This window comes from Apteryx mantelli, chromosome 2, assembly GCF_036417845.1.
Source record: "Apteryx mantelli isolate bAptMan1 chromosome 2, bAptMan1.hap1, whole genome shotgun sequence".
NCBI lineage: Eukaryota > Metazoa > Chordata > Aves > Apterygiformes > Apterygidae > Apteryx > Apteryx mantelli.
In genome coordinates, this window is record NC_089979.1 from 43,182,443 (window position 1) to 43,209,858 (window position 27,416).

The following is a 27,416-nucleotide window of genomic DNA, read 5'->3' on the forward strand; positions in this document are numbered from 1 at the left end:
AGGGAAGAGAATGAGATCAGAGCAAGTGTATATAGCGATATTTCTTCCTGAATACTCTCCAGCCTCCAACTAATTGTTGCTCAAGAACTTCCTGAGCTGTAGAGGTGGTATCTTTGTATTCATAGCTCTCAAAGGACTTTTTTCCTTAAATACATCTTTTCACCTCTGGAGTCCATATACACTTTTAGCATCCACAACATTTGTGGATAGGATTTCCACAGATTTTTGTTTTCTTTTTGTTGTTTTTGGTTTGAACCTGATGCCTGCTAGCTTCATTTGATGCTCCCTAGTTCTTGTATCGGGAGAAAGAGAGAACAGTCGTCCCCTGGTCATGCTCTCTGGGCTGCTCAGTTTTACAGAACTCTATCATATGCTCATGCAGTTGTCTCTGTTGCAGACAGAGATGAATTACTCCTTTTTCAGAGTCTGCTCTTTAACCTCGCTTCACCTCCAAGTAACCTTGGAAAAGGCTTTTAATTAATTTTAATGTACATTTAAACAACCAGAAATGTAAATGGTATTTACTTGGTAGATCAGAAGATAACTAGAGGACAACACATTACATTTAAAGCTGATCTTTAATAAAAACTTGTAGAAGGTCTGTACTGATGCAGTCTTGTAGCTCTTCCCCCAGTACATATCTACTGTGTAACTCATATGTCAAGACAGGGTGTTTGGCCTGCAATATTCACTGGTTTGGAGTTGTAAAAATGCAACACATGCTGACTGGACTAGAACATACTGTATCATTTTAACTGAATGCCAAATAATCCATCGTTATCAGCAGTTTTCATGCTTTTCAAAATTACCTTTCGTTAGGCACATGAATAATAGCCCCTATGTTGATGCTATTTACATTTAAGTTGTACTGCAAGAGTAAATGGAAGTTATAAAGCTCCTGATGACAGCTCTCAGTGAATCCCTTTGGCCCTTTAAACAGTAATGGGGAAAAAACTTAAATTTTATTTTTAATTGGATTTTTGGAAGAAGCTCCAAAACTGCAGTTATTTCTATATCATTACATCATTTCTATATCATTACAGGAACCTAGTTGTAAAACTACTAGTATTGCCCACTTATCCACTGAAGCACAACAAACATCGTTTTGAGGAAAAAACAAGTGTGTGTATATATATATATACACACATATATTTATATATTTGTATCTATGCACACACATATATATACATACACTAATACACTTGGGGGGGGAAGTGTATAATACTTTTGTGCTTATAGATACAATATGGATTTGTATTTCAGAAGTCTGACAATATCTGGCTACGCACTGTCCCTTCCCCATTTTAAAAAAGGATAATACTAAAGACTGGAATGTTTGATCCTCACTTCAGTTCAGTGCAGTGGGTTCTATCTGGCAGACCATAATCAGATGAAATTTTGACAGAAGCTTGAGCTTTGCCTGTCTATAGGTTGCAAAGCTCGACAATAGGAGGCAAAATGGCAGTGAAAGTGAAAAGGTTTCTTGCAGTACTTACCGAGTTGTTTTCCACTTTGTTTTCCACTGGTGAATGAGACTCATTATTGGCTGGATTCTTTGGTGCAGTAAATTCTGGTTTCTTAATTTTTTTGTCAGGTTTGTTTTCTTTGGCATCTGGCTTACCCCCAGATCTGGCAGGACTTGGCTTCTGCGAGGGTGGTATCCGTACGAGTGCTGACTGTGATGGGTTGGCATATTCATCTTCTTCCCTGAGCTCCTGTGGAAGCACTGTTGGATTCATTTTTACATAATAACCATGGTAGTGACCATGCAGCTCCCCATTCTCTGTGCTGAGAGGATTCTGATGGGCTGAAAACTTTGGCTGATGTTTCACAGCTATTTCCTCCTTCACCGGTGCTTTTGAATGTAAAGGCTTGTTAACTGTGGGTGTTATATTCTCAGTGGCTAAAAGCTTTTTTTCTTGACTGAGTCTTGCCCCAGAAGAGGAGCTTTGCCTTTTCAGATGTTTTGAAGGGGAAGGCTCAGAAGAAAGAGGAGGACTATGCCTTGGACTTGCTTCTGGGGTCCGGGGGGGTGTGGTACCTTTTCGATAAAAGTGAGGTGACTCTTTTGGGGTAGGTGGTTTTTCCTGGACTTTTTCTTCAGATTTTTCTTTCATTTCCACTCCTTCTTGAAATTTTTGTTTGATATAATCAGGGCCTGAAAAATAGTGTAATAAAAATATTATAATTAAAACAAAAATAAGAAAAGTAAGATTTGACAGTAAAATTATTGCATTAGGATGTCAGACTGCACCACCCTGCTAACATGCTGAGGGAGGGTAATAAAAATTCACCAACTTCTATGCTGATTTATTCAAATTCACTCAGTAGTTGAAGTAACTGTACTTTTTGATAATTGTTGGAGTTCTTACTATGGTTTGGTCACTTTGTCTTTCTCAGCTTTGCAAAGGGTCATAGTATATAAATTGTCTCAATGAAGTATGAGGGAATGAAGACTGACTTAGCTTAAGTATGTCATTCTTTTTTTTTCTGAGAGGTGCACTCTGCTTAATCACTGCAATTTATTTAACTTCTACCGTCATGACCATAATATCTGATTGACATGGAAGTATTTAACAATCAGAATGAAATCTCACTTCTGCCCTTATAACCTACAGGGAACAGGCCTTGAAACACTTTTTTTACCCCTTGTGCGCACAATCAGCTTGTCATATATACATGCCTTACACGCTGACTTTGTCTTCCTAATTCAACCACTTGGTATACAAAGACCCATGTTGAGCACTCTCATCTATAATACAATCCTGCTTAGAAGCTGGAAAGACTGACACATTCTCTCACATTCACTCAGGAAATACTTATAGAGCAACAACAGTATGAAGACCACATTTCCCAAAATCCTGGCTAGACACCCATGAGCACATTCACCGCTACTGAGGACTCAGTTACCAGGACGCGTTTTAATGCAGCTGTTCACAATGAGACAAGCTGACCGACATGCTTTGCTCCAGGTTTTTGTTTGATTTAACAGTTCAGTGGTAAGATGTGAGAGAACACTCTGTTGAAGAAACAAAATTACTGTAAATCTGCCTGTATTGTGGACAGCATTTTCTACATTTCTTCCTAGAATCTACATCCCAGATTCCAGGATGAGCTTCTGTGAGAAGTCAGAAGCTGGAGACAACAAAAATTCAACAATCTTTCTATACGTCCTTTCTCAACAATGACTTCTGCCAAATACACAGCAACTGTTCTACATTTCTAACTTTGCTAATACTGCTACTTTCCTTTGATTTTTCATCTTCTGTAATTGAGGTTTATTTGTGTTTTATGTCATGGAGAAATTCTGTGCTCAGAGAAGAATGACTGCACTAGTTTTTCTGCTTTTGAGTTGAGGAGGCTCTAGCTGTGTTAGGCAGATACAGTGTTTTTACAGATGTCAGAAATATACGCATCACTACACAGTGCTGAGATGAGAGGAAGGAAGAAGGAGCAGCATGAAGTTTTTGGAAGCTATTGAGTCATCTGATAATTGAGTATTGCTGAGAATGAGAATTACTTGGCATGGAATCTCTTCTGGGCGGGAAAATCACATGGTTTTTGGTATCTTTGAAAGACAGGAATGGAAATAGGGAGTTGTTGAGACAGAAGACTGGACTTCACACAAGTCCGGATTTGTTCTTCATGTGATGTTTGAGAAGCTAAGCCTGTACAGAGGGAGTGGACTAGAGTGCTGGTTCTTATAGCATTTTATAACTTTCCCAGTAAAAGGGAGAAGCAAAACAACACAAATTGGAAGTTGCCTTATATAAAGTTACAGTTACAGTAATAATTCTTGAAATTCTCCATCATGTAGGGAATTTCCTTCCCTCTCCTCTAACATGCATAGGATAATGCTGAGTTATTTTTAAAAGCTGAAGTATTTTTAATGCACAGAAACTTTGGGTCTTTACTCTTTCTTTCACATAGGATAAATTAGGGGTGTAAACAGAAAAAGGTAGCTAAAAGAGCCCAGCCTAACCTTTAAGACCAAGCCATGAAGCTCTCAAATTGCAATAATTATTACAGACACATCTGCATTCATCTGTTAGAGTACTCCTTGTGACTGCTGTAGTGAGAGCACCCCTATCTAAATACCCCCTCTTCAGCCTTACAATGCCTCTAGGCTGCTCAAATAGCATCCAAACTGCTCTTGCATGGGCCCTCTGTAGCAAGGCATTCTTACAGTTCTTTTTGTACTTGCCCTGCTCCTGTATTACCTAGAAAACTCACATCCTGTGACAGCTCTCCACTGCCTAACATAGGTGAAGATCTGACTTTTACTAATATCTGACAGCGCCTGCCAGAGTGAAGGCACCCTGATAAGGGATACACCTGGGCCTCAGAGATAACAACCTTCTCCATTGCTTCCTATGATCATCTGCTAGCCTCCCAAGACAGGGCAGAGGGGACTCTGTCTCCTCCTGAGGTCTCCAAACTCCTCTGGAATTTCTGAAAGAAGTAGGGAGCCAGGTCTAGCTGCCTGTGTCTCCATAAGAGATAGGTAAAGTTACAAACAAACAAACAAACAAACAAAATGAAAAAAAACCATCTCTAACTGCAACTCTTCAAAGAAATTAATTGTTAGCAGGTTAATAGTGCCATATTTGTACTGGGTATTTGGCAATACTTGATCCTAAGTGACACTGAGCCACACCATGGAAGGCCATAGCCATCTGCCTCTAAGTCAAGTCTGAGGGTGTCTGCCCAGACATCCAACAATTGCCTTAATGTAACACAGAAACTCCAGCAAGAAAAATATAGTACATGTGGCTACTAGAGATATATCCCTTGCCTCCAACCTTGCCAGGCAGGTCTTTCCAACACTTGAATTCTTGGCTCTATGCTGAAGTTAGCTTTGGAGACTGTCCAAGGCCTTTTTTAACGTTTGTTTACTGTATTCAGTACAATCAGCTTATTCACCTGTCTGAATCACTGATTCCAAGCAGAAAGAACACAGTTCCCACACCTTTCTGAGGACTAAGAATACTTGTCAGGGTTTATCACACCCCTTTCATTAGAGGCATTGTCTAAGCAAGGGAGACATGGCAACAGACTTTCTTTTTCTTCAACATAAGAGCACCCTACTGCATGAGGCTAAAGGAAGCAGGGCCACAGGAATTTGCAAAGGCAGTCACTAACATTTGATCCTAGAAGATGGCTCAGCTGCCAGTTCTTAATGAGGGAGGGAACAGGGTTTGAGGGTGGGAAGAAAGTAGGGTCAGATTATCTGTCTCAGTAATAAATATGGAGTTCTGTTCTCTAGTTTTTAGTCCAAGCAATCAGCAGATATACATATACATGATATATCTGAGAGTGCCTAAGAAGAACCTGATCTGGAAAGCAGGCCCAAGAAATGTTTTATAACCAAGTAAAGATAAGCTTTCTTTGTGGATGAACTTGTGTGTTCTTTTACGCTGACTGCTGGCCTTGCTACTGACTCCTCAAAAATGATCACTTCTGTTGGCTAAAGGTTAGATATGGGCTGGTTTTGGTCCATACAGCCATCGTGATGTCAGTAGTTGGACGGCACCATTAAAGTGTGAGTTAACCAGCAGCTGAGGGGAATAGTCTCTGAAAGCCAAAGGACTGTGTAAATGTGTTCGGATGTATGTGTGTGGAGTTGGATACTGTAGTGAGCTGGTATGTCTGAGCACACTCATAGTTCTTCTAAAGCTAGAATTTCATGCGGAGTTCTTGTGCAACATGTCCTTCCTCCTGGTAGGTCTCCAGTAAGTGAGCTGACAGCATGGCCAGCCCTGTAAATGAGAAGAGAAGGGTGCCTTGGTTCTGCCACAGCATTTTTGAGAGGCGACAGCTGCATGATTTTCCCCAAGGCCTAGTGAGGTATATATATTGTCAGCATGGGGCCATTTCAGGATTGTGACTGAAGCAGTGTCCCAAAATGTCATCTTGCAAGGCAGTGTAAATGCAGCCTGTGTCCCAAGAAAGCTGAGAAGAGACCTTCCGCCTTATCAGCTTGGGACTGAAAGTCTGAAGCTCAAGAGGGATGGCAGAATGCACCTAGCATAGTGAGGGAAAAGGTGTGCATATACATATTTATATATACTTGCAGCAGGTGGTACTCCTGCCTATTCAAACCAGCTGGTTTCACTGATTTTGGCCTATTTTGGAAGAAAAAAGAGTGGTGAGGATATGGGAAAAGGGTGGGACTGAAGGAGGATGAATTCTGGAGGTGCCTATGGCACCAGGGTTCCTTACAGTAGGACTGGTGATCCTTATAGGAGCAATTCTGCATTCCATAGTCAATATGCATAACTCAATAACTCACCATAAATCTCATTTCCCCAATTTAATGAGTTCAGCTTCATTTTAGTATACTGATTTCTATATTCCCAAAGTTATTAAGGTAATACTACTTTTAATTGGCAAAACAGACTTATATGATAACATAATAACCAAATAAAAAATCTTGATGTTTTGTGGTAGGCTGCAAGACAATGCATTTTCAAATAATCCAAGAACACTCAAGTAATCCACTTCTGTAGTTTTCTGTTTCTATTCAGTAATACGATAGTTCTGTAGTAATTTATAGAACTAAAATACACTAGAATAGTGAATTGAAAATAATATTATATAAAGTAAAATATACTAGAATATAGTACATTTTCAATACTATAGTACTATTTTCAGTTATTCTTAAAGAGTAGGCTGTAGGCTAGTCTCTTGTGACTTTCCATGCACTCTTGCACAACTTTGGACAGGTTATAACTTTTTACTTGGCCCACCTGCAAAAAGATACTATGTAGCAGATATTCAGGTTTAAAAGTTTCCTGAACTAAAGTTATTTAACACAGGGAATTCTGTTGATATCAAGAAACAATTTCCATGGGAAAATTTTTACAGTGCCAAATGCATTTCTTCTTAGAGGCACTATTGGGAGAAACTTCACTAAATCATGAGGTCTCAGGCTGGGAGCAGCAAAAGGTTTTTCTGACAATAGTTTTTTCTGAACTAAGTTTGAGGCACTATGTGATATAGATGAGAGCCTCTCACCTTACTATGACAGAGAATACCTGTCCTGCAGCCCTGGGCTCCATCTGACTGTAGTAAGTTCCTGTAAGACCCTATAGGTAAGCACAGGCTATAGCACAGCCTTTTCACCTGGCTCCTCCAGTTCCCTTGGCAGAATGGCACTCTCAGTTGTAAACTAGTTGGCCCTTGCACAAGAGGTGAGGGTCCTCCTTCCCCTTTTCCTCCTCCCACTTGGGAAGGCCTAGTCACAATCTTTAAATCACTAAAAAGTGGTTTGGATGCAAGGTGTTGTGATTGTGTGCAAAAATTCTAATTTGGGAATTAACTAGCATTACCTAAGAGACTTTGTTTAATTAGATCAAAATAAATTGCATAATTATATTTAAAACATAGAGTTTGATGCGCTCTTTACCCTAGAGATCGACTTTGTTCTTCTTCTATTTGTTTTTCAGAGGAAAATGAAAAACATGGCAAACAAAACACACCTCCTTAATATACTGAAAGAGCATTTCTCTTCCTCTGTGCAACTTTATATTACATTAAAAAAATCCTCTATGCAATTTTTTATGATGTTAAAAAAAAGAAATAGCTTCTTTTTAAGAAAAAATAAACACTTCATCAATAATTTTATAAACATTTTATAATTTCTTTACAATATCTTTTCCACTCCTTTCTCCCTCAAACCGTACCGCTCTAAATATTCAGGAAAAACTAGCATTGCCTAATGGAAATGTTAGCAGAGTTTTGAAGGCAAAAAATGGCAATACCATATTACAGGCTCCATAATATAATATTTAAAGTACAGTCAAGGGTGAAAGTATGCGATTCAATTTCAAGGTACGTTAGAAGTAATTATTAGGTAAGCATGCACCTATTTCTGTCTTTTAAACTACAGTGCACATTATGTGATGTAACCAAGCTATCTTTAGCGCTATATAAATAGTTAACTAATAACAATAGCTGTGTCTTGACCTAACACATTTAATTCCTAGGTAATGAATGTCACTATGATTAAATTTCATGGTAACAAGAAAATTTATGTTGTACTAATAGATAAATTCTGTCCTGAAAGTAGATACTTCACTCCCTAATTTTGTTTCCACTTATACATTGCTAGCAGAAAAAAACCCCAGTCTTCACTGCAAAATTTACCTGATTATCTGTCTGGTAATGGTGACAAGATCAAAACTAGTTGCTCAGTCAGGACAGTGCAGTCTACAGGCAAACTTCAGTACACACTATTAATGGTATTTATGTTAACACATGCCTCAGCTATGCAAAGATGAAGGCCCCATTTTACTAAGCTCCTGAATACTACTTCTTTAAAAAGTAGAGAATTCCTGATCTGAAAAGTTCGCAGTCTAGAGATGCAAGATAAAAGACAATAAAAAGGTTACACCAATAGCCCATTTCACAGATGGAGGAACTAAAACAAAGGGAAATCATAGCTCAAAGCACAAGCTTCTTCTGAGTAATCCCCCTGAATTCAGTGGTCAGTTGTCAATAAAGTACTGTTATGCTTAAAGCTTTGCTAAATCCTTGTTAAAGTGATAGCCTAAAGTTGCACAAGACGTCTTTGTCAAAACTAGGAATGGAACGCAAGTTTTCTGAGTAACCAAAAGCCAACATAGCCATTTGGCCTTAAGTTTGTCATGTGCCTTCATAAATGTCACCTTCCTGGAGTAACTGAAAAATGTTTACTGAAGTAGAATTCAATCATTAGTTTCATTTGGGTTTGAGAGATGGAAATAGTAAATAACAAATAGGGTAGCATGTTTCTTACTGCATGTCACATCCTAGCACAAAACAAGGGCATGATACTGTTGAAGCACTGACTGAAGGCTGTACCAAAAAAAGGAAAATAATTTAGTGTAGGTACTACAGATTGCTAAATACTGTTTGAGAAATAAGCCAGTAAAAACCACATGGTTTGTTATTTTGTGACATGATCAATGATTTTCTTAAGTACCACAGGTGGCAATAATATCTATGCTCTCATAATAAGATTTATTTGCTACTCTGATGAACATTTATAAAACATTGAAAATCTGGTGACACATATGAAGATTAATTAATACAGGATCTATTTTCCTGCAAGCATCCAAAATGCTCAAGCTCACTGACTTGAAAATGAGTTTCTCATGTTAGGGCTTTTCAGGATAGGATATCTAGTATATAATTATTCCTCAGCTTTCAGGATGGTAACTGTAGGTGAAAGAAATAAAAATAATTGTTCATCAGTCTGTTAGAAGCAGCACTTAAATGAGTCATTATGAAAGTGTAAATAACTATATTGAGTAAACTTTAGAAAGACAATTTTTTTGTTATTGCTTCATTGTGGATGTGAGTGTGCAGAGAGGGGAAGAGCTATAATTAATATCATTAGTACCTCCTTTTGTTTTATTGTTTTTCCAAAGGTTACATTGGTAACAGGAAAAAAAGCTTTTAACTGCTAGGCTGCTGGCTTGAATTCAGCCCAAATGAATGGATGGCTGTGCAATGTCATGTGTAAGATGTGTTGATGAACTCAGCGAAGCATAACTATGGTTACAGTTTTAGTAACTTTTGGCAGCCCTGTCAGCCATCTTGGCAGACTGAACAGGGACTGAATGGAGCTGGAGATTATTGGGCTAGCATATAGCTATAGAAAACTTTATGAATATAATCCAACGTGATTAAAGAGGCAAGAGCTCTGAGAGAGAGGTTCTGTCTGGTTTAGATATGGCAGTTTAAGATGTGATCACCCCAGTTGTCTGCGGTACCCTTCTGATGGATAAACTGCCCCAGCAAACTGGACATGAATCAGTGCAGCTGTTTCATGGTTGGGTCAGTGTGCAGGAAGGTAGCTAAGATTTCTGGAGCCAGACAGCAAGACAGAAAGAACTGACTTGTTAGCCAAGTTGGTGGTGGGATTCCCCTAGAAAGAGATGTCCCAGTGATGCATATATATGTTATTTAATAATTCTTTAATTCAAAATGACATATGTAGGCCATGTTGCCCTGTTTTAGCTGCATCTGAAGTTGGTTATGACAGCTGGAATCATGACTTTCCTTCATGGTACTTGAGAATGCTTTACAGAATTAAACCATACATTTGCTGAAGTTTAAAAATAAAGCATAACACAAAAGACAGGAGAATTGAAATGAAGGGATGGTTGAGACGACTTGTTGAGGTTCACAGGAAACCCAAGTTTGGATGCCTGTTTTAATTTTCAGTTTTTGATGGCAACTGCATTTTGGTGAGGTATGATCAGCATTTTAAATGCTAGCAAGCAGCTTCCCTAGAGAGTGGCAAATCAAAAATCTTGTCTAGATTAGTTTTAAAATTCTACTTGGCTGCCTTACAATCCCTTTTTTTTTTCTCTGGACTTACTAACACTAGCATGGAAGTACCATGGTCACCTAAGAAAGCAAACTAAAAAGCAAAGACGAGGGAGAAGAGCACATTTCACTTAATGTAAAAAATACCCTGAAACAATGTTTACTATTTGGGATACTTTGTAACCTTTCTTGATTTTCCTTCAATTCCAGCTCATTTCCTCCTCCTCCCTTGAAAATACCTTCCTTCTGCTGAAAATTTCTGCAGGTTAGACTGTGAGGGATTCCAAATCTGTTGCTAACATTGCTGTTTCTTTAAGCACCGCTTTTGGTAGACTTTCTTCTCCTATTGCGTTGGAAGCAACAGGGAAAGTAGCATGTGCCAACAGTTACTCACTCACTAGATCCATGAATGTCATGTAGGATGATGCCTACATGTATTTATTTTATGGGACTGTTGTGATTTGACCTGGCAACCTGCTGTCCTTCAAACTACGTACTACTGAAGTGACCTAAAAATATAATACAAAGATAGCACATAATATGATCTTATGCTATTGCTACAATCTGATAAAGCCACAACATTCAGCTGTGTAAAAGTCAGAATACACAAATCTTTCACCCAGGGCTAACTTTAAAAGGCAGCCTCACTAAATACAAGCAGGTTTTAATGCAGCCTTGAATGCGACTTTCACTTCTCATTAAATAAAGATAGGCTCCTACAACAGTTAATCACTGGTAGAAATTGCTTACTGTGTGTCTCATCTAAGAACCCCAAACATGAGAATTCCTGTGTATCAAGGTTGCCCTCTCAACTGCCTTCTTTATCTCTGCCCAGGAAACAGTTTTGTGCAGTATCATAAACAACTTTCAAGTAATTTTGCTAGTGTATCTAGCATCTTTAAAATATCTGCTAGTACATTATTTTCCTGTTTTGACATCAGTGTAAATGATGGGGCTTTCTGCAAACCCACATCAAACACCTGCTGACACGGACTAGTCAAAGAGCTAGAGTGCTTAGTTATTTACTTACTGGCCACACACACACACACACACACACACACACACATGCTGGACCAAACCCAAAGCCAGTTCTTAAGCCTCTCTGGTCATTCTGCTCTGATGTTTACACTGTGCGAGAGAGCTGTTGGTGTGGCCTATGAACAGACTACTTTATGGCTAGTCTCTGCATTTCACACCAAGAACCTGATTCTAAAATTAAAAAGACATTTGTTGAAAAGTATATGACATGTTAACTCACAAAACTGTAAGAACTTCTTGAAAATAGTAAAAACTCTACTCAAGTACAAGGACTTGCTGGAAACAGGAATGGTAACAAAAATAGAAATGGACTTCCACAAAATGCAAAATCACAAACTTGCAGTTCTAACAGGAGGATGAAAAACCAAAAACCTTAATGCAATTCGCATCTACATGAAACCTAGCTTGCCTCTTTTCTCCCTTCCTATTAGTTCCTGCAAATCTGAGGTTGAGTCTTCCTATCATTATATAATATAAAAACAGTAATATAATACATAAACAGCATTTATTTTGTATTTTGTATTTTCAACCATTTTGCATAAATAATTAAAAATAATTACGGGTTCAAAGAATCCCTAAAAATAAAACTTTCTTCCTCAAAAGTTTCTAAATGCATCTTTATGGAGCAGATGTATACACACTGAAAGATCTGAAGGGAGGAAAGAATAGACTAGCGAATCGCAAAAGCTCTGCAGAACAGGAAATTTATTCTGACTGCAAACTCAATCTTTGCTGCATTTCTGTGACTGTTTTAGTAGGTGATTGAAGTATTCATAATTGTATTTGCACAGTAAATTAAGATGTGTAGGCCCTTATAATTTTGGATTCATTACCATTAGAAAAATCAAACAGATTTATCCCATCTGAGAGACAACACTGAGTGTGACACGGCTCTTCATAGCACTTCACTGGGCCATCAGCTTATAGACAAAGAAAACGCTTATGACCAGAAATCTTAATTATTGCACTGCTTTCTTTACTTACCTTAACTCTCTACTGATGAATACTACTTTGACAAGATTATATGGTGTTGGCATATGGCTGTTGTATTTAGGATAGACTTCATTTTTCCAGGCTAAGTAAAACACACACATTGTACTTAATGTGAATACTCCCAGCTAAGTAACATGCATGTACTGTAATCTACTTGAATGCTTCTGAGCCTGCAGGCTGCTTAATATGAGATAACTCAGAGAAGTCTTCAGGTTCCACAAAATGTTGGAAGCCTTTATAGGAAAAAAAGAGCTTACTTTACTTCAGTTAGTCTGCACTGGGGCATGAGGGAGACTCTCAAGCCTAGGGTCAGTGTACATTTTATTGCTGTTCTTAAGAAGGCTACATGAACCTTTGTTCATGTGAACCCTTCCCCGAGGAACTGGAAAAAAAATCCACTGGAAAATTTAGCAAATGCTAACTGCAGCAGTGCTATCCTTTAAGCTCCTATGTGTCAATCATACAGAGGATGGGCAGAAGCAAAAGGCTGTAATTTTACATTCATTACAACTGCATATTTTCTGAGCAGATGAATTATATATACTCCTGAAGAGTCTGTTAATATGGAGTATTAGCCACCTGTATATAGTATAATCACATTTCTTAACGTTTCTCCCAGCACGTCCACATCTTTCTCATTAGAAGATGCCCCAAGTTATACATAGTATTTCAGGTTCAGTGTCCTGAGGTCATGCAGACAAGGGACCATTACCTTCCTTGTCCATAACGTGCTGCTTCTGCGTACACAGCCTGAAATAGTATTAGCTACTTCTGCTGCCATATCACATTTCAAGTGCCTGGTTATGATCCTGCCCCATGGGATTTTGGCAACTGACCTCAACAGGAGCCCGTTCACATCTTGTCTCCAGCTGGCTGAGTTCTGTAAGCCCTAAGGCCTTCTCGTAGCACTCCTGAGGAGCAAGGCACAGCCTTCCATTTAAAAACTAAGTCCAATGATTCCCTTTTACTCTTGTGAACTACCTTGCATTTGGTGAGCAATTACTGGTGTAAATGATAGCGCTGGCTTTCTGTGTGGAACTATATGTGGTGACTTTACTGGGAACTTTATTTTTTCTCTGTTCCAACTTCTGTTTGCAACAAACCATTTCACTATTACCCACTGGTGTAAATAATATGCTGCTTACCATATTATAACAAATATTCAACATATCATCAATAATATTTGGTTATTCATTAGTGAAGACTCTGATGAGATGACTGCCAATTTCCATGTCATTTTATTAGGCTTCTCTTTCCTTGCTATTTTTCACTCACCACTTATTATTTTTTTTCTCATCAACAACCTCAGATAAGAATATTGGTACAGACAGGAAAACTATCTAAACACATTTGATTCTCTTTTTAAAAAACATTATGAATTAAAAACTGTCATGTCTTTCCTTTTAGCATAACAGGAGAATACATGACATTTCATTAAGTTCAGGATCAAAACTGAAATTGGTTTGGCTATCATGCTTTATGTGAAAAACAAAATATTTATGGCTTCTGATATTTATTGCTTTTTAATACATTCATTCCTCTTGAAAACAGTCATGGATTTCCCTTTCTATCCCACGTCAAAACTTTTAACATAAGCACCCATAAGCACATTGCCTTTTGGGCCACATACAAGCATGAAGGAAGGAGCAAGTTTTCCTTCCTTGCATTTGACTGTCTTTACAGGACTTCATATCATATACTGAAAACATTTTTACATAAAATTTCTTACACAAACCAACCCTCAAGCTCCTAGTCTATCAGTCCACATATGCAGGTTTAGATAGATAATCACAAAGTTACATGATTTAGAGATTTTAGAAGGAGAAAAATATCATCATTCACAGCTGCCAGGTGCTTTTCTTGCTAAATGCATCCTCAGTAGTATTGTTCTTTAGTGAATTTAATAACCAAGTGACATTTTTTGCCAGAGCTCTTATAACTTTTGACTCTTTTAAAATCCTTATCAGAAAAAGAAACAGAGCCCGCACTGTTTCTCTCTGAACACCTTTCCACTAGTGAAAAAGCTCAGTCTAGGATATGCACTCAGGTCTTGCATTCCAGACCTCAGCATTTCTTCTGCCTGTGGAATGCCAATAAAATTCAAAACTGAGAAGACGCACAATGTATGTGTGTCACCAAACAACTGATTTTACCTTTGCGTGATTTATATCTGCATGATATATATCTGCAAAATTTGTAATATGGAAATAACTAGACGGAGTTTTGGACCCTGCTGATTCCGGTCACAGATTTATGTATGCATTACTGGCTTTACTTAAACCCTACTTATTTTCAAGGGCGAATTACTTGCTACTGTGATTCAACATGCCATTATATGATAATCTTAACATTTCATTTTTATAAAGTATCCTTCTTCCACTTCAGCTTGTAGAAAAAACACTTCAAAATGTGAAGTTTAAAGATACAAAAAATAGGAGTCAACCCCCCCCCCCAAATGTATTGTTTTTTAAAATACGTGGTCTAATGAGTTTACTTGGAGGGGAGAGGGTTTACTCAATATTTTTCAGTATTCATTAAGCTGCATCACACTTCTAGGAAAACTGATTCCTTATAGCTAGCAATGGAATCATTTAAGAAGATTAAGAGTCTGAAGTGAGCTAACAGAACTGACTGCTGCACTAGAAATGCCAGAACTATACAAACATGACAATCTGTTTAATTTAGGTAAAACTAGGACATGTTACCTGCTTAGTCTTCCATCCTGTTCCGGTTTCTTTCCCAACATATTCTTGATCTTTTGTATTTTAAGAGAAACCCCAACCATTATACCATTTACCATTCTGACCTTGTACTGTGTCATTTCTCCCCTTCGCCTCTAAGTTTTAATCTCTGAACTCTTACGTTTGCAATATCCATTTAGTATTGCTCTTCTCCAAATCTATCTCATAGAGAGATAGATTCTTCAAGAATCTAGAGAGATAGAACTCTTCAAAGTCTGGCATCTGTTCCTGACAAATACCTTTCTCTCCTCATCTGATAATCTTTTGTGGAGCCTCTGCTGACTTCTTAGTCATATTTCAGTGCCAGTTGGCCATACTTGTCTTCAGGAACACTTTTCCTCTGTTAACTTTCATGATTCATCCTATCATTTTTCCTTAAGTTCCTTTTACTTTTTAACTATACTTTCAAGGAAGAGAATCTCAGATTACTCTGCTCTTGATCCCTCTTCCTTTTCTTCATACAATCTCAACCCTGTTTAATCTCACTGCACAAAAAAAATTCATCTACCAATTCCATGCTATGTTTCAGTTCCAGATTTGACTCCTGTTCAGATTAAAATTGGGTGACTACCTGTTACAAGACCAGTATGTAGAAATCTCCATCCCCTCCAAATTCTCACCATGACCTTCTACATCATTGTGAACAATACTTTACTACTTTACAATATTCAGGTCTATAATTTGAATACTATTTTTTTTCAGATCTCTCGCTACATTGTCACTTCTAGGTTAGGCTTAAGTCTCGCAGACTTTTTCTGAAAAAAATGCTGTGCATACTAGACATCCATTTCTTTGGCCCTGACAAATGTAGAATGCAGTCGCAAAGATTTCCTCCAGTGCTCTCCCCTTTACTCTGAACTGCATCTCTGGTTCCCCCTTGTCTATAAAAACAACAACAAAGAAGCACACAGACCAGGAGCAAGCATTAACTGCTTGTGGTCAAATAGTATGAGACACTAACCAGTACAGCTGTGGAGATATGCTAGTGTAAGCTATATCATGTGTTAAAAATAACAACATGAACTTTTTCAACTAGTATAACAGAATCCTTTAAAAGCAAATCACCATACTTCAGAGAGAAAGAGCAGTTTAAGAAAAGTTTTCACAGTACAGATGACAATAGCTGAATTTCAACATGGAGCAAATATTTACAATAAAATTGTAAATAGGATTTGTAATATTGATGTTGACATGCATGTGTGTTGACATGTATACTCCCATGTGATAGACCTTAATTCATCCTGTCCTTGGCTGATGGACACTGCAACAGACCAAAACAGAAATGTACTGGAGCAGGCCACAATGGTTTGGTTCTGTGTACTTCTGGAATTAATGGTTCTTTTTGGGAGCAAAGGAATAATATTGAACAGGAAAAAGGAAGCAATTAAAACTATAAAGTAGCACTGAGCTCTTTCTCTCAGCTCCTAATTGTAATTACCGCACGCATGATGGCAGCTTGGATGGGTAGCCTTCGAAAAGCTATCTCAGAATAGCAACACAGCCACGTTAGCACAGATTATTTGACAGACTATTTAGCCAGCTTGGTAGACAAATTCTGTGGCCTTAACTAGGCAACCAGAAGTTCAATCTAGATATAAATTAACTAGCTCAGTACTTAATGCAAACCTGTGCACGTTACAGTGATTCTAACAGCTTGATTTGTCTACAAGAAACTGGTTCCCCATTATCAGTTTTAAATGCTAATTTGTTCAAAACTAATTACACTTATTTTTTTTCCAAGCAAAGGTGTCTTCCTGATTATGTGACTCCAAAGCATCTTGGAGAGACTGAGAAAGCAGTCTGAAAGAATGAGGGACACTCCTTTGCAGCCTGTCCTTCCCTTTGCTCCCAGGCAGGCTCTCTGGTCCCAGAGGCACTCAGTAACTCTGGGGAGTGGGTTGAGCCAGTATGTGTGACCATGGGACGAGATGGGTGGTGACACCTGTATCCAGAGATTGGTGAGACTGGTGATAAATTTGGGAGTCAGGTTGTGAAGACTAGTATGACAAGAATTATAAGAAGAAAGGGGAGAAAGAGAATAAAGCTTGAAATTGATACCTTTTCTTTTAAACCACCTTCTTTCTTTGATTATAAGATACAACACAAGTACCTTAGGATACTTTTATAGGTTCTGACTTCCTTAAACTTGTTTAGAAAGAGGATGGAAGTGATAAAATGTGGATAAAAGATGCCACAGAAAGAATCCAGACAACAGTTGTGTGAGGATGAGGAAGCCGTATGCTGAATAATTTCAGAAAAAGAACAGGCTCTTGTATGACTAAGAATAACTAGTGAGCTTCCATATGCTTTAAGGCACAAACTAATGGCCTGGGTGCAATCTCATAACTGTCATCAGGCAAAATCCTCTGTATAATTGGCTCTTTGAATAAAAATATCTGGCCTGGTCCACATGCATTTAGCCAGTACATTCCAGTTAATTAATATCAGGCAGAAATCTCTTTTTCCTGTCCATATGGAGTTTGCATTTTGTGGACTAGAGGAAGTGGGGATGGTGGAGAGGAGGAAGATGGGGAGAATGTATTTTTTTCTGAGGTTACAGACATAATCCACTGGTCAAAAGAGAATGTAAAACACAGTTGCTCTTTATGGCATGAGAGACCATTAGAGATTTCCTTATCATAAGCTTAAAATGGCTTAGTTATTTCTGCAACTAGTGATGGTTAGGTTAACTAGGTTAATACTGATGCTGTAACAGAATCTGAACATTATAGGAAAAAATGCTGGAAAAAAACTTTACAAATTGTTATTCTTTTAAGTAAATATCTTTGTTCTCTGCACATCTATTTCAGCTAAACAGATTTTATTCATCTCTTTAGAGAGCATTAATTGATAGGGAAAATCAGTTATTAAATGTTACATGAATTTAATTTATTGGCACATCTCTATTCAACTCTGTATGTTTGTAAAGGATACTGTTTGGCTGCTTGGATCATAACTTGACATCTTTGGTGCCCATAACTAGATTACTTATTGATGAAAGAACTGAGGAGCTTCTGTCCCATTCCAGTAGGATACCAAATATGTATTTCCTGGCTGTCCTTTATGCCAAACAATCTGAGTACTTCAGGATCAACAACAACATAAATACTCATATTGTAAGGAAAAATGTAAGAAGTGTAATGAATAGCAGTGACATAATCAGCAAAAGTTAGACCCTGGTGGATATAACATAGTTTCCCTTCTGTGCGTTACTTCTAGTACTGGTTCTTGCCAAGCAGCACTGACAGCCCAGGCATAGTCATCACACACAAAGTTTTGATTGTTTTTTTGTGTCGCTTAGGATAGTACTAATGTTTTCTAAAACAGAAATGTAACTGTACCAAGCAAAATAGGGATCTGTGACAACTGTTTTGTGGCTCCTGGTATTATTCTGAAGTAAATAGCAAAATTCTGAACTGAATGATGTTGCAGGCAAAATTATTATTTACTTTAGTACAGAGAAGTTCGTTGCAACGTTGCTCAAGTTCCTCCATTAAATTAAATGTAGGGAAAATATTTTTGGTTAAATCTTTTTCCTTAGTCTGCATTTCTCAATGTTGTGTGAATATAAAGAAGGAAAATAATTAAGATAAAATGATACAAGGCAGAACAGAAAATTTAAATAGACGAGTAATAAGTACTGTTTTTAAAATTCTTTCAATTTTAATCATCTCAGTTGTTGATAAAGGAACAGTGCATTATTTAATAGTGAACTGTGCTGTCTCAGACCGGTTATTTGAGAAAATTGGAAGACGTATTCATCTTTAATCTCCTTTTCCCAGACACTTTATACACATGGGGCTGAATTAGAGCTTTTCAAGCAAGGAATGCCAGAAGAGGTAGAGACCTACCAAAATGGCAGTGGTAAGAGGTATTGTGTCTGCAGAACTCTCTCAATATGAAGGGATCACTTCCCTTGCTGATGCTCAGACTGGTTATTGCCTCAAGACCTTTCCCGAGTGAAGTGTAATAACGCTTAGATGACTCACGATCCCAAAAGAATCCCATCCCCTAGACTCTGATTTATTAATGCAGAAGGAGTATCCCAGGACTCCTTTACTCTATGTCTCAAACCATTTATTCCAAATGCTAATAGACATTTCTTAAGGCAGTGATATTCAATGTTAACAGGTCATTGTCCAGCATAAGTGACCCTTTTTGCAATGGAGATCCATACATTATGGTCCCCTTCTTACCATGAGAGCGGACTCACTGCACTTGAACATGCATGGGAAATCCAGTACTTCCATGTGCCCTTCTGCCCCATAAAAACAGGCAGTGGGAGTAGGCTACAGTGACCAAAACAAGTCCATGCAGCTGCCTTCTCTCCCAGCTGCAGGTCAAGGGCAAAGAAGTTATTATTCAGGTGAACTGTTCTGTGAGCAGCAGCCCACTCCTGCTGTTGTCTTTTCTGGGAGTCTCAGCCCTCCCTGTCACACAAGAGTTGGAAGGGAAGGGAACTGGCTGCTTAAGCCTTTCAGTTGGCCTGCAACCTATTTCTTGATTTCTCTCATGCCTTGTTCAGCAGGTCAAAGGCTGAATGAATTGTTCTGGTAAGCCATGTATGTTCTTCAGGCTGCTGGCTGGCCTAACAAATAATCTGCTGTTAAGCAATTCAGATTTGAATTTCTAGATCTCAGCTGCTTCATGGTGAAGTGCCCAGACTGCTTTTACCCTGCAACAAGGTACTGTAGCCCCCTCTAATTTTATCAAATTTTGTTCATTCAAACTGAAAGAGCATTATACATTTGCTGCAATACATATATATATGCACACAGATAATTATGGCATAGCCGTCCAGCCTGTGCAAGTTCATATTTTAGGCTTTCCTCATGGTAGTGGGTAAACATAAAACTATATCCTAGAGACAGACAGCTTGTAGGATTCAGAATGAGTAAGTCAAAGCCTCCATTAATCTTACAGGAGACTAGAGAAATCTTTCCCCTTTTTATTGGATGTCAAAAGCCTTTCTTTAGAGTTACACCTTTGATACAGTACTTCTGTTAGTCATTTACCTTTCTCGAGGCTTTACAAAGCAGCTGCTATTGTTTTTTTCTAAGCAAAGAAAATCTCAAGCTGTCCCTGGATGACTTCCCTCAATGAGAAAATGACTGGTTTCATTTGTTTCCTGTCCTAGTATGCTCTCTTTTGACCTCTACAAGTTTAGTGATGCCTGGAGGAAACAATGGGTCAGAGCTGGGATTTCTCAGAATTCATTTTATCTGATGATAAAAAGGCCTCTGTAAAGTCTGGCCTATACAAAGACTGCCAAATTTGTTATACCTACAAAAGGTATAGCCAGGGTACATTCTTGTGGTTAGAGCTCTGCAAAGAAATGCCATCCTCATGGCTGTTAATCACTAGTCAAATCTCTTCAGTACAGCAAAAGTAGAAGCCAGGTCTTGCCCTAGTCTAGCATGAACAAACTTAGAGAAAAGGGCTCCTGTAACCTTCTAAACACTTATACCATGGCACTGAACTTCTCAATCATGCTTTCTTCCTTATATGCAAATATTAAGGTAATTAATTACTGGGAAAGCCAAATCTCAAGACTCCTATGGTATCTCAATATTCATGATTCAGACTGACGTTATTATTCTTGCCTGGCGAATGCTATTTTGCTTCCTACAGTTTTGTTCTCCTTTCAATCTCCTTTCAAACTATATTATAAAGCCAGAAACTTTGGCAGCTCCTGATGAATGTCTTAATGAGCAAAAAAATTAAATGTGAGAGAAAGTAATTGGGAAGTGAGAACTGTCATGGAACAGTGAGTTATGAATATTCACTGTCATTATAAATTGTATAATGCTAGGATATATGTCATTGGAAGGAAGAGTTCTAAGAATGTGGAATTTAAGAGCTTTATCAAAAGATTATCAAATATTTAAATGGACTGACACTTCAGGCAGTGTAGCTATCACCCATTAAGAAAGAGTTGTTTAACTACTGTTTACAGAAGGGTATCTGTATTTCATATGGTTCAGATTCTTTTTTTCTCTCTGTTGTTAAAGAGACTTGATATGTTACATGCATTTATTCCTTGCTGACAGCATACTTACTTACTAAGCAAATCAAGCAAAGAGAGGAAAATTACACTTTCCCATAATAACTTATTTTCAAGACAATTTAGCACAATGGAAAGCTTTTTCTTAACTACAGTTATAGAGACTGAGATATCATGTGTGTCATTACCTCTCAGTAGCACTAACAGAAACCTGTACAGGTACTGCAAAAATAAAAGGCTCAGCAACAGAAGAAAACTGAGAAGTCGCTATCGTTAGGCAAAAACGGTTAGCTTTTCATTCAAACATATGAAAAATGGTATTTGAAGAGCAGATTTTTCCTGCTGTTTGTATGAAGGAACATAAATATTAAAAAAAAAATTATCTTTTTTTTACCATAAATGACAAAAGCCAATGCTAACGTTGTCCAATCACTCATGGTATGACATGTGGGAAATATTAACATGTGAGTATCAGGGTTAATTGGGTCCAGTAGGGAATAAGATATTTGAAAAAGATAACGTGAACACTGAGCATGAAAGCTATCTCAGACATGCTAACATTTGAAAACTTCACAATGATATGTAAATCTCGTGTTTTGCTGCTGCTTATTTGGGACAATTAAAATGTAGTCAACATCCTGGTGTCTTAAAGTTATTTAAGCAAAGACAGTATCAATCTTTTCACATATGTGCAAATATCCTGTATTTGGCCACCTTAAAATAATGAGGAAATTTTAAATTTAGATTCCAAAAGAGATACTTATCTGCTCTTCTGATAGCTGGCTCACTAACTGGTAGACATTTTCATATAAAGAATGGAGTCAGCAGATTTTAAGTTTTTTTACATCAATATACACATATAGACCTGGATTTGTGGAAGGGATACACCTTTTCCCTTCTGCAATTGGAATAAAAGTTTTAAATGGGAGGAAAATGAGAATCCCACATCTCCCCAAATCTCAGCCAATTTGTCCGCAACACTACTTTGTATTTAATACTAGGAAGTAAAAAAGATAACTGACAGATTCTTTATCTGGGGGATTTCTTGGTGTCAGATTTCACACTAATACATGTTCATGTTTTCTCTTAGGTACTCTAGACATTTCTTCATTTCAAAGGTTTGGCAGCTTTGAAATTCTTTCATTCCAAGTGCTTTAATTCCCTACCATTTCTATTATCAAGTTTTTCTTTGACAGGGTCACAGTTATCAGTTATTATTTAGTTGGACTTAACATGGCTTCTTAACTTACTAATTCTTAACTTATGATTAATTCCTTATGATGAATTCCTGCTACAAATTGGGAGTTCATCAGTTGATGAAAGAAGGAAATAATGAAAAAAGAAAAAGACTGTGGGCCACAAATATGATGAGTCCACAGATGAGGACATATTGAAAGTGATGCATTTCCAACAGTGAAAGGTACACAGTGATATCATTTAAAAGCTAATCAATTCTTACTACTGGAAAGACTTCCCTGGAGTATGACATATAGTACTGGTCACCTGTGTTCAAGAACCAGGATGAGTGCAAAGAAAAGTTGCAAGACTGGTAAGGGGAATGGAGAGCCTAACATACATGAGGTGACCAGACCTTGGCTTATGTACTAAAAAAAAAATGAAGAAAAAAGAAAAAGCTCCAGTCTCCCCAAACCAAAAATACACTGATTGCTCTCTACAACAGAATAGTTGGAAATAATGAAAAGTAAGTTAAGAATGTTTGAGCTATAATTTATTTATTTAGCATACAAGTGCAGACAAGTCCTTGAAAGGTATAACAAGCTATCACTCAACTCATCTGACAGGTGAAAGAAAGGACAGGCTTATGAAAATACATTAAGATTAGATAAATGAAGTTCCATTTTACCTATTCAATTTTAAGCTACAAAGTAGTACACAAAAATAGTAACCTTATGGAAAGACACCAGAGAAACAAAGTAAAAATTACACTGCTTCTTTTTATAAACACTTTCCAAACCATATGACTGGTGAAAATGGATTGCAGTGTTGAAAGAGGTGATGCAGAGGTAATTCTGTGAGTATGGGACAAATGTTCCACAGAGCTTCACAGCTAACTATAACAGAGGAGGATTCCCTCCCTGGTTGTGTATGTGTAAGGGCACAGCATTATCCAGCACTCAGGCACTTCTTAACCTAGACTGTTGAGATTTCCCTGGGACAGTAAAAAGTTAAGGATCTTTCCCCTAATAAACATGCCATAGAAATAACCAGCATTTTTGTTGATTTATGTTCTTAAAAACATATTTCTTATGTTCAAAGTCTTACTTTGACATAATTCTGAAGAAGCTATTGATTTGAGGCATAGCTATATGTTTGATACAGACTCTTCAACACTTAAATGTTTTACGGAAAGCAATACTGTCACCAAATGATTATAAAATGAAAACAAAATCTTGAGCAACAAATACTCTTCAAATGACTATTGATTCTGTATAATTGACAACATTCCAAATGGAACAAACTTCTTAATTTAACAAGGAACCTTTTCAATCCAAGAAGAAAGAGGAATAGCTACAAAAAAGCAATCTAAATTTACCTGGCTGGTAGAAGTTTGGTGAAAGTTCTCTGGCAACTGTTCTTGCAATATCACATTCCTGGCGAGCAGACTGAGCAGCCTGATCTGCAGCATCAGCTTTAGCTCTTGCATGTGCAGTTCTGTACAGAGCAGAAAACAGTTTATATGGAGAGGAGTCTTTTATGAATTGCGTTAATAATACAAGAGCAAATACTGCTGTCCTTAGCTACAATACAGTAGACTGTATAGTGCACCATTATGCCCAATTGCTGCGAATAACTGCAAATCAGCCAAAGTATTTCAGAATCTATGCATTATTGTTCTTGGTTCTTCAGTCCTGTTCATCCTTGTATTATATTTACTTTAAGTTACACAATTTACACCCCAGCTTTGCATAAAACTTCTAAATAGAAAAAAATGATATATTTGAAACCTGAGATTATGACCATTCAGTCAAATTTGCATACACAGCATCGGAATTCAAAGTCTACAGACTGGGCCACTACAGCAACTCCTAAGCAGTGGTCGGTGAGACCAGGACACACGGTGTCCAAAGGGACTGTGGAATGCTATCACCTTTACAACATTCCAAAGTTAATGCTCAATGCTGGGTACTATACAAAATTTTTGAAGGGCCAAATTTAGGTATATTGGTCCAAAAGTAAGAGAAACATATCTTCTACAATCAGACTGTTTTGGAAAGTAATGGGATGGAAAACATGTGCCTGATGCTTCCATAGGCATTGGTACAAATGGGGACTCACCACCTTTCAATTCCTGTAACTCACCGAATTTCCAAACCAAAACAATCTGAAAAGGCAACTTTTCTTAAGTCAAGACAACAGTCTGAAATACTTTCATAAAGTAATCTGCCTTCTGCTTCTGCTTTCTCACTTTTGCTATTGTTTAGAGACTCAAGAATAGATTGTGCAAATAGCCGTTACTGCATGATTGCATCACTGTTTGTCCCATCTTCCCTCCTCACTTCATTTTTTTAAAATAGTCATCTGTTTAAAAATTCCTGATGGCAATGATCTCTGTGTGGCTGTACTGCACTAGCACATAGCCTAGAGCTATAAAATGGTTCATGAGAACTGAGGGGAAGCTAGACACGGCAAAATGGCAGAGAACTTTTTGGAGCCTCCAGAGATACTCAGAGAATTTCTAAAATACATATATTAAATTTCATGACCTCAGGAATTTTCTCATAGTATTCTAGTAGAAAGCTGGCACTTCAGTAAGAATAAATTAGGAGGACTTTAATTGCACATGCCTAGCAATACTAATCAACAAGGAATCAAATAAATAAAAACTAAAAATTTTTAGTGATCACTATATAAAAATACAGTCTTATTTTCATGGAATAAAAAAGAGATCAACATGTTTTAGAACAAGATGGAATTAAATGTTAGCATTAATCAGACTGAGCACCAAGAGATTAACTGTATGGCACACTTTGTACTTCTAAAAAGATTTTTAATCCCATAGGGTACCAGTACAAACACAGATATAAAAAGAAACACATAGACTGTTTCATCTATGATGCCTGGAGAAGATTTATTTAAGTTACACCCTCCCCAGAATGTGTCTGGGGATAAATGTTAAATGTTATTTCAAAACTCAGCTTGTCATAATTTACTGGATAATTATCAGCTCATGTTGCCTTCTCATCAGTCCCTCTTGGTTTCTGAGAAAGAAGATTATGATGAACAAATAAGCAGTAACACCTTCCACTTGCACTCAAGATGGGGGAAAGAAACTGTGAAACAAAACAAATATACTTTATTATCACATATATGTTCTGTGTAATGTAATGTGCATGAATGGTTGTACAATATGTGCTTGCTTAGTACCAATAATCAAAAGTGTTCTTTCTCTATAATCATTATTTTCAATTAGATGAGCTATTATTAACTCCTGCATAATTATGTCAATGTAGCATGAACTTAATGAAGCGATCATAGTCCTGGGACATTGTTTTATGAGGCAATAATGTAGTCTGCCCATAGATAAACTAGACATTGATCATCCTTTTGTGATGATAGAACAACCAGGCTACTCTCGTATAAAAATAGTCTAATACTACTGTCACAGCTGCAATAGACATTTTAAAAGCCAAGCAATATACTAAATGACCAGTGTCAGGAAAATGTACAGCCAATGCAGTACAGATATTTTGTTGATGCTTGTGAATTTTTTGTATTATTATATCCAGGAAGCAAATGACACATCCTGTCTAAACATACAGGATCAAAGGAGTGGAGGAATTAAATGATGCCATAAGCAATAAGCTAGTGAAACTTATTAACATGAAAGGGGGCAGAAGGGAGTCACAGCAGGAAGAAGCCAATAGAACCGAAGGTAAACAAACACCACCTTACTTGGCTGTCTTATCTTACACTCTCTTTTATTTAATTGCCCTTCCTGCTATTCTGCCCCTTTTGTACTTGTAGTTTGGCATTCCAACTGATCCAAACAGGAGCGACTGCTCGGATGTGAACGGTACCAAGGCCTGTCTTGTCTCGTGACGTGCACTGCCTCAGCGTAGGAATATCATGGAGACGACACAGCAGGAGCAACTGAATAGGGACAAGAGACAAAGACACAGGAGCAGTGCTGATGTTTCCGAGCAGGCCTTCGACCAGCCACCCAGAAACGTGTGCACATGGCTGGGCCGAGACATTTTCCTGATGGCCTTGCAGTAAGCATCATCAATGCCACTCGGCAAACCTAAGAAGAACAATAGAAACGGGCAGAGCCAGTGCTTCTGCATATAATAGAGCTGTAAGCTCCATCTGTGAACACGATATTCATTATTTGCCCACCTTGGCATTTGGATGTTTTATCAGCTAAGTTCAGCAATGTGTACTTTAGTGCTTTAATTTGCCACTATATATACATACATCTTTTCATTTCTTGCACACTTATTTTTCAGTTATCCCATACCAACTTCCTTTTATGTCATCCTCAATACATTTCTCTGTTGCTATTTAATTTTCATTTTTTTTACTCTGACTTCCATCCTTGATTTATCTATATGTTTTCCAAATTACTCCAAGTCACTCCTACTTGGCATGACATTTTTGTATTAGTGTTATCATCCGAGACTGTTCTGGAGAAGTATCTTAGATATGAATGACAACTTTCATAAGAGAGATGTCAAAACAGGATAGCTCCCTCAAATATAATCCATTTGCTCCATTTACTATTTACACAGTTTTGTAAAGTTCACTAAATCTTCTTTACCTTTTGTCCTGGAGTAATTTGTCACTGTAAGGTCTTGCACTTTGTTTATTATCAGTAAGTAATCATGACCGTTAGACCTAATATACATTGAGTTAAAATTATCACATCTGAATGGTCACCATCTACTTGGGAATTGCTTTTTTTCCTAGAGAACCCTACATCTGTTGCTGCAGCAAGAAACCTTCAAGAGAATTTTTGAAAGAGAAAACTAAAAAAAAAATTCTCCTCTCCTGTCCCCCAACCGAGAAAAAGATTTCTGTAGGTTTTGCATGCTGTTCCACACATTCCCCAGGAAGGGTTAATCAGAAGTTTCAGCAGCAGAAGAGAAACTATGAAGAACAGGAGGCAGCAAATCACAGTGAGCAAAAGGTTGCAGGCTCTAACCAACAGCAAAAATCTTTTAAAGATTTTCTGTTTAAATTAACAGACACTAGTTTGTAAAAACCCTTTCTCAGAAAATGTAATGCATAATACTCATTACTAACTTTTAAACTGCCATTTGTTTTTATATGTGTACCTACCTGAAAGTATTATCTTGCCGTTA

At 37.6% G+C, this 27,416-nt stretch overlaps 1 protein-coding gene across 2 annotated transcripts in view; it reads right to left on the minus strand.

Annotated features, from left to right (window-relative positions):
* The window catches only part of JPH1 (junctophilin 1), a 90,376-nt gene that overhangs the window by 8,861 nt on the left and 54,099 nt on the right, over positions 1–27,416 (minus strand). For both annotated transcript variants that reach the window (XM_013942868.2, XM_013942869.2), the window contains exons 3-4: positions 23,648–23,766; positions 1,497–2,158 (exon numbers count right to left, since the gene is read on the minus strand). In XM_013942868.2, coding sequence (XP_013798322.2) covers positions 1,497–2,158; positions 23,648–23,766 — 781 coding nt within the window. The remainder of the gene's footprint in view (positions 1–1,496; positions 2,159–23,647; positions 23,767–27,416) is intronic.